We start from the raw sequence: 9,101 nt of genomic DNA on the forward strand, positions 1-9,101 counted from the left end.
TCAAATGAGGGCATAGAAAGATTGGCAGGTGTTAAAACCAATCAAATGAGGGCATAGAAAGATTGGCAGGTGTTAAAACCAATCAAATGAGGGCACAGAAATAATGGCTGGCAATCTATAACATTCCCTCCAACAAGGTCAAAACATTTACATTTTGAAAAGCTGCTATATGGTTAATCGTCAAACTCCCTTTTAAGAATCTGTTTCACTGTGCCTTTCCAACCAGGTTTTCGAGTTCCCCTTGGTGGTGGGGGTGGGGGTGGGAAGTTAGAAAAAAGCTCAACTTACATCTCCAGATTCTCACAGACAGAGCAAGAACAAGTGAGTGGATTCATCTGACTTAGGACTATATACCGTACTCAGTACACTTTATCTTTTATCTGATGTGATTCGTGAATACTAATTCAGAAGCTGTGATTCTTATAAAAATAAATCAAAATGGTAATTTTCCTTTTAGCGATAAAATTATTAAGCTGTCTTCATACAATGAAATAGGCACAGTATATATTAATGCAAAAAGACATAGTCAAAGAGTCAAAGTCCACTTACCACTTTTTTAAAATCATCTTCTGCTTCATCAAGTTTTCCTTGTTTGAGTAATAAATGGCCTCTCTGTAATCTTGCCTACAAAAGGTAGGGGTGGGTAGTAATCTTGAGTACTGAGCATTTCTAAATCTTCCTTAAATACAAAGAACATGCCTAAATAAGTTATTACAATTATTGATAAAATATTTGTTTTACCAAAGCCCATTTGACTTGTCACTCTGAAGATTCCTGGAACCAGTAAATGTGTGTAATGCTTGTCAAAGTACACTTTCTCTACAATGCTTTTTGCTATGAGAATAGAAAACCTATTGTCCATATAAAAACTTTATATACAAGTTTACAATAATATCCCAAAAAAGTGATCAGAAGTTAAATGTTCATCATCTGAAGAATCAATTAACAAAATGTGGTATGTCCACACAAAGAAATAGTATTCAACTATATATAAAAAAGTATACGCTGCAACATAGGTGAATCTCAAAATATGCTAAGTGAAAGAAGACATATACGAAAGACAATATTTATATAATTCTGTTTACATGGATTGTCAAGCGCGCACACACAGCATTGCTGTCCAGCTGATCCCAACTCATGGCAGTTAGTTTTTTTCTTAATGTAAACTTGCAAAATATTGTCGATTTTAGTACTAAGACCTTTGTCTGTTGTGTCATTGCTAAAGATGTTTTCCCAGTTGGGGGGCTCTCTTATTACTCTCTTGGTGAAGTCCTTCGATGTACACAGTGATTTATCTTCAGTGTACCCCACTTGTCAATGTGTGCCTCCTCTGTGTTTGTGTCCTTCCCTATTTCTGATAGTCTATGTGTTCCCTGTGCCCAGGTTCTCAGGTGGGTCCCAATTCTCTGATCCACCATGGAGTGAAATAAGGGTCTTGCTTCATTTTTCTGCAGGTAGATATCCATTTTTTCCAGCACCACTTATTGAAGAGGGCATCCGCTTCCAATACAATATTTTTTGGGCCCTTATCAAAAACCAGTTGCCTGTATACTGATGTTTTTAATTCTGGATCTTCAGCTCTTTTCCATTGGTCTAGATATCTGTCATTATACCAGTACCACACTGTTTTGACCACTGTGACCGTATAATACGTTCAGCACCTTTTAATGCAGTTTTTGTGGTAAAATTAGGTGCTTCAGCTGAGATTCGGGTCGGCTTATGCTCGAGTATATACAGTAGATAATAACTCATAGCAGCCTTACATAGGGTTTCCTAGAATAAAAATCTTTACAGGAACAGTTAGCCTCATCTTTTGCCTACGGGGCAGCTGGTGGGTTTGAACCAGCAATTGTGCAGTTAGCCGCCCGATGCTGAACCAATAGAGCCACCAAGTCTCCTTAATTAGTCAATGGGTTCTAATGATTGATCCTCTGTACACTCTTCCTTTGTACACTCCCCATAAGCTCCCTTTGCATACCTCTATCACAGCGCTTACAGCACCTATCCATCATCAGAACGTCCCATTAGACTGCAGCTTTCTCTACCCCTGAATCTGTGTGCTAGTTCAGAGCCCTCTTACCCCAGCAATGTCCCCTCTTAACAAGCCACCACTTCACTGGTCATCTGGCAGCTTCTTTTACCACGTGCCCTGCACTCTTATTTTCCACACAGGTTTCTTTTTTCCATCTTAAAGCTACCATCACTGCCAGGGATCTAACAAACACCTGCTGCACACACTGATCCTCTTTACCACAGACATTTGATTCAGGGGACTTAAAGTCCTGTATATCAGAGATACTTTCTACATCCTAGCTATACTATACATGCCAACCCTTACCTTAAAGCAGCGGTTCTCAACCTGTGGGTCGTGAACCCTTCCGGGGTTGAAAGACCCTTTCACAGGGGTCGCCTGATTCATAACAGTAGCAACATTACAGTTATGAAGTAGCAATGAAAATGATTTTATGGTTGGGGGAGTCACCACAACATGAACTGTATTAAAGCATTGCAGCATCAGGAAGGTTGAGAACCACTGCCTTAAAGAAACAAATTACTTCCCCCAAGTCCTCTTGTCCCTAGGTGACAAATAGCTACGTGCTCAGCTACTAGCCAAATAATCAGCGGTTCAAGCCCACCCGGGCCCCTTGGAATACAAGGGTGCTTCTGACACGTTGCAGTCTTGGAAGCTGTGCGGAGCAGCTCACTGCACACACAGGTTCCCCATGAATTGGAATCAACTCGATGGCTAACCAACAATGAGAAACTCCCTTCAGCTCACCTTTAAAGGAAGCTTGACATGTCTTAAAAGCTTCTGAGTGGCTATCTAATGCGCAACTATTAGTCTCTGCTGCTGGAAGCAAAGACTGAAGACAACCACAGACTCCTGGAAACAAGGTCAAAGGACCACAAAAGTCCCAGCTGCAATGGCCTGCCTTGAGGACAAAAGAACTAGGCGGTGCTCAGCTACCCCTGCTCTGACGGCGTCACAATAGGAAGTTGTGAATAGAGAGGAGATATATCTGGAACCAAACACACAATCATAGAAAACATCAGACTTACTGGTCTGTAGGGACTGGTCGAACTCCCAAGACTACAGGAGCCCTGAGACATCCTTCAGACCCAGACAAGAACTCGCCCTGTGGCTCAACTTTTAGCCAAGCAAGAGACAGGCTTCCTACGCAATCAACAGCATCGGGGAACTACACACTCCTTAGAACAATCAGCCAAACAAGACCACAAGAGCAACATCAGCCCACGGGTAAAGCATACAGTACAGAAAGGGACAGGACAAACGGAGGACCTGTGAAAATGCAAATGCAGGGAGGAAGTCGGGAGGGGGCTGCATGACCCAACAAAATATATATGTAAAGCTGAACAGAAAACCAATGTGCTCTGTAAACGTTCACCAAAATCACAAGAAAGGGGTTTTTAAATAAATAAAGGAAGCCTGGTACACTTACTGCAGTGAAATCCATCTTCAATTCAATCACTTTAGTTAAATCAGGAAGTGCTGCTTTTGATTTACCCATCGCTAAAAAGACAGTAGCTCTCCGGTAGTAAGCAATATAGTTATCAGGGTCACCATCTGAAAAGTAAAAGAGCAGATATAACCCCTAGTAATTTATTTTTTTAATAGTTTGAAATTCTATTAAGAAAGAAATTAAGAGTTTCTTTGTCAAAAAGTAAAGAGGGTCCGTTTATTAAATATTACAACAATAAAACCTTTTTTATATAAAAAGGATCAAGTTGCCCATCGAGATCTTACTTAGGTAAATAAACCCGGGAGGGGTCAATAAGCTGCAGACTTCAAGCTCAGAATCGTTTAAAGAAAACATAGGAAAGTATACAACAGACTATATGGCTATAAAGCCTAAAATATAGGCTACCTAACCCTTTAACAGAAAAAGTTGACCAGCCTCTGATCTAAAATATTAACTACATTCAACTCATGATTTTCCTACTATGCAAGGCGCCCCACTGTCTTTGTCTCTGTTGAAATTAAAGTGGAATTCTAACTGAGAAGACAAACTACGTACGTATTTACAGGATTTCGAAAAGCATACACTTCAACCTCAGCCTACACTTCACACATGCATATTGTTCCCTCATAAACTCCGAGGGAACTGGTATGAAAAACAAGAGTACAAACCACAACGACAATGAAGAAAAACAGAAGAGAGGAATACTAGAGAGACTCAAGATGTTAACATTTAAAATGAAAGCAAGTGGCTAAGTGAGGTTTTGTAGGTAACTCCACTGCTCAGCATCTACGCAGTTGAAATGGAATGAATTCCATCAGAAGCAACCTAGTGCTGCCGAGACTCAGAAAGGCTCTGAAATGGGAGACCCAGACTCCAGGTTGTAGAATGGGGCTGAAAAATACTAGAACCAGCAAAAGTCTGAATAAAAATTTAGACTTCTTTATCTCTTCTCTCCTCCCTCATTTCTACACCAGACTACAGAGTTACCGTCTGCAAAGGACAAACAAGATACACTGGGAGATTGCACACAGAGGAAAGTAGGAAAGAGGAGACTTCCAGAAGATCTAACACAGAAATATTACCGGAGTAAGGTCCATTAAATATAGAACTCAAACCGTTCGGAAAATATTCATATTGCATGTAAATGCAATGGAGCTTCAAAAAGTTTGGGGGGGGGGGGAGATGGAATTCAAAGATAATGAAATTCTTCCACGAATTTTCTTCAATGTTATTCTGGTGCTGTTTGCCACTGAGTCAGTTCAGACACACGCTGACTCATAGGACAGAGTAGAACTGCCCCATGGGATGTTTCAGGCTGTAATTTTTACAGGAGCAGATTTCTCCCGGGGAGCAACCATGGCTCCAAAGCCATAAAGCACATGCAGCCGAATGCTAATCCGTGAATCTGGGTGGAAAGTGTCCTGGTGTTCTTTATACTATTCTTATACTCAGAACTTTTACCTTGGAAATTGTTACCAACCCAACTTTTTAAAAAGGAAAAAAGGAAGGTTTGCTCATCTCCAGACACACCTCCAAGCCAACAGGAGAAAAATCAAAGTTAACCCAAAAGAAACCAATCCTTCATGGCAGGAAACACTTAATCAACAAGACCAACCCCTAGAACAGAGAGATTATTAAAAATAAGTTAATTTACATTTATAAAGATAAACAGACAGACAAAAGAATAAAATTAAGAGTTGAGAAATCAACTCATATTGATGGCCAATTGATTTTCAACAGTGTCAACACCATTCAATGGAGAAAGAGCAGTCTACCTTCAAGAACTGGTGGTGAGACAACTAGATTTTTACATACAGAACAATAAAGGCAGACCACCACCCCCAACTCAAAACATATCAAAAATTAACTCAAAATGGATAAAAAATTAAATACAAGCACTTACAACTTGGGGAAAAACTGAGAAGAACGCATGGAGATAAAGCGCCTGACCTGGAATTATCAATACATTCTCAGGGACAACACCAAAAACCCATCATATTTCTTCAGCTAATAGTGTAAAAAAGACTGTAGCGCTATGGTTAAATTTCCAGGACCCTCAAGTTTGTCTTTTTATTTTCTTGATAGACTAAATGGCTGTGGGTTTGGTGTTGAGCTGCGATAAAACCCACCAGCCACTCCTTGGGAAAAAGATGATGTCTGCTCTCACAAAGATTTACAATATTGGAAATCCTACATGGGGTCCTCTGAGTGAGAATCAACTCAATGCGAGTGAGTTTGGCTCTTGTTTTAGATGACTGGTAACATCACTCACAAAAGTATTTAGAATTTGGTGGAGCTTATGTTGAGAAATCTTTTTTTTTTTTCATTTTTATCTTTTAACTCCATTTTTCTTCGTGTGTGTGTGTGAGAGTGTTATGTAGGTTTATTGTGCCAACCTGGTCAATAGGAACATGTGGGATTCACCAGGTTGCAATTTGATTGGAGGACAAAGAGATAATTGGCTTCGCAAAGCCCGCCCCAATCTCTCTTGCTCTCTAGTATTCCGACCAGCATGCAGCTGCTTTAGCTAGTTCTCTGCCTCAATTTGTGAGCTACACTATCTGTGGGACAGCCAACCCGTGGATCATGTTGCTAGAGCTTGCGTCCTTCAAGACCTGCTTTGCCACACTGCTGATATGTACATGGCTTGTTTACTCCATTTTTCAATGAACTTTTCCAAGTCCACTCCTAATTCTGGTCTGTTATTAGAGAAATGTCTTTTAATTGTGTTGTTTTTCATGGTTGAAATATGAGTTCTTTATATATTTTGACATTGAAGCCTTATCAAGTATGTGAATCTTTTCCCATTATATAAATTGTCTTTTTGTTTTCTTGATAGTTACAAAAGTTTTCAATTTTAATACAATCACAATATTAACCAACTAGAGAAAAACATCACAAGAGCCTATCAAGTGACAGAAAAGCTGGGCAAACTTCAACTACCATTCATCCTAAAAATTCTCAGAAAACTAGGAAAACGACAAGATTTCCTAAGCTTGTGACAAAAATAAATCTACCAAATCAGTGGTTCTCAACCTTCCTAATGCCACAACCCTTTAATACAGTTCCTCATATTGTGGTGACCCCCAACCATAAAAGTATTTTCGTTGCTACTTCATAACTGTAATTTTGCTACCTTTATGAATTGGGCAATCCTGGTGAAAGGGTCGTTCAACCCCCAAAGGTGTCAAAGGGGTCGTGACCCACAGGCTGAGAACGGCTAACTAAATACTTAGAGCCAAACATCATATTTAATGGTAAAAAAGACTAGTATTTCCCCCTAAAGTTGGAAGCAAAGCAAAGATGCCCACTCGTACCACTGCTCATCAGCAAAGTACGTGGTAAAAAAACATAGAAGAAACACATTAGGGGGAAAAAAAAAACTAACGCTTTTGTAAATGACAGTGGTTTCTGTAGAAAATCCAGGGAATCTATGAGGGGAGTAATTCTAAAACTAGTAAGTGAATGCAGCCAAATCATGGAATATAAAATCAACATACAAAAATCAATCATATTTTAATGCACTACCAATGAACACCTGGAAATAGCAATGAAAAAACACAGTGCCATGTAAATTCTGTATAAAACAAACGGTATAGGTAGGTATAACAATGCATCCATATATTTGTATACTGAAAATTACTTATAAAAATGATTTAAAAATCTAATATCTAAATAAATGGAAAGACAGACTGTATTCATGTATCAGAAGAATCAACAAAATAAAGATGTCAATTCTCTCCGGATTTGTATATAGGCTTAATAAAATAAGTTTTTTGAAAATAATGGGAGAAATCACTCTACTTAATTTAAAGCTTGTTTTATAGTTACAGTAATTCAAACTGTGTATTGGCAGGGGAGCCCTGGTGGAACAGTGGTTTCATACTCTGCTGTAAACCTAACGTCAGCAGTTCAAATCCACCAGTGGCTTCACAGAAGAAAGAAGTGGCAGTTTGCTGCCACAGTAATTACAGCCTTTGAAACCCGATGCGGCAGTTCCTATGGGCAGACTCGACTGAGCCTGAGTCTGAATCAACTTGACAGAAATGAGTTTGCTTTTAAGTTGGATACTGGCAAAGGCAGACACATCGATCAATAAAAATGATTTAGAAAATGACACAGACAACTGATTTTGACAAAGGGGCAAAATCACTTCAACTGAGGAAGAATAGCCCTTTCCAAAAATGATCCTGAGCCAACAGAACATTCATAAGCTAAAAAAAAGAAAAAGATAAACCTCAACCTAAAGCTCACCTCACACACATCATACTTCAGCTAACTTAAACTGGAGCAGAGAACTGATGTAAAACTAAAACTTTTAGAAGACTATAGTTTCAAATCTTCAGAACCTAGGGCTTGGTGAGTTCTTTACATAACATTAAATGTGCAGTCCATAAAATAAAATTATATTAATAAATTAAACTTAATTTACAGTCTGTAGCTTGTTGGCAAACCACATATCCAACAAAGGACTAGCATCAAGAGAAACAAAGAAACCTCAAACTCACCAGCACAAAAACAATCGAGATAGAAAGTGCCAAAAGACAAAAAGAGACATCGCAACACAGAGCTGATTAGTCTCAAATACAATGAAGGAGCCCTGAAACTATCGCCCAAGGCAATCTTCTCATTTTAAACTCATGATCTGCTTGGGGGCCACTTCTATCCAATATTTAAATTTTTAAAAAAGCTCACTGCCATCAATTCAATTCCAGTTCATAGCTGACCCTACAGGGCAGAGTAGAACTGCCCCTGTGGGCTTCTCGACTGCAACTCTTTAAGGGAGCAGAAGTCTCACTGTCTCCCATGGATCGGCTGGCGGTTTTAAGCTACAAACCTTGCAGTTTGCAGCACAATGTACTACCCCACCAGGGCTCCTAAATAATATATCGGAATATAAAATAATACCCATGGGAAAACGTGCTTTTTAAAACAATCAACTCTACAAAACCAAAAGTACACTTTTCAAAAACAAAGATGAAAAGCAGAAAGGGGCAGGGACAACGAGGAGAAAACAACAGGGAGCCCAGGGAGGAAATGGGAAGGGCGCTTGCTTGGGAGAGCACACAACGACACATTTGTGCATATGGTACTGACTGTAAAATTGGTTGTGTAAATTTACATATAAAGCACAACAAAACTTTTAAAAAACAGAGTCTAGTTAAGCCCTGCTGGAAGTTCTTTCCTGGTTAATTTCCCTTGGAAGGCAAAGAAAGATATAAGCAATCTGTTTCTAGAATATTTCCTGATTTATAAATATTTCCTTAATTACAAAATATTGTAATCAGCTTGAAGAGAAAGCATAAACAGGGTGGCTGTACTTAAAGCATGCTTGATAGAGAATGTTTTTAGGTTCCATTTGTATCTGACTTAGAATGTCTAACTATTACAGATATATGGGTCTGGTCATCATAAATGGCATTAAGAACAATTTGATAGCCAAGGCTTACTGTACACGACAATGAGATCAGAAGGAAATTCACTAATCTCAACAGCAGCTATCTGTAGCAGAACAGATCGGGTTTCTTCTTTATTTATTTAAAACGTTTTATCAGGGGCTCATACAACTTTTATCTCAATCCATACACACATCAATTGTGTAAAGCGCATTTGTACATC

At 39.0% G+C, this 9,101-nt stretch overlaps 1 protein-coding gene across 1 annotated transcript in view; it reads right to left on the bottom strand.

Moving 5' to 3' along the window:
• Positions 1-9,101, bottom strand: part of DNAJC3 (DnaJ heat shock protein family (Hsp40) member C3) — a 67,723-nt gene that overhangs the window by 25,076 nt on the left and 33,546 nt on the right. Inside the window, exons 3-4 of the mRNA XM_004714050.3 lie at positions 3,462-3,586; positions 550-624 (exon numbers count right to left, since the gene is read on the bottom strand). Of these exons, the coding sequence (XP_004714107.1) occupies positions 550-624; positions 3,462-3,586 (200 nt within the window). The remainder of the gene's footprint in view (positions 1-549; positions 625-3,461; positions 3,587-9,101) is intronic.

Source organism: Echinops telfairi, unplaced genomic scaffold (genome assembly GCF_000313985.2).
Source record: "Echinops telfairi isolate 266 unplaced genomic scaffold, ASM31398v2 ScPeMD7_24;HRSCAF=84, whole genome shotgun sequence".
Taxonomy (NCBI): domain Eukaryota; kingdom Metazoa; phylum Chordata; class Mammalia; order Afrosoricida; family Tenrecidae; genus Echinops; species Echinops telfairi.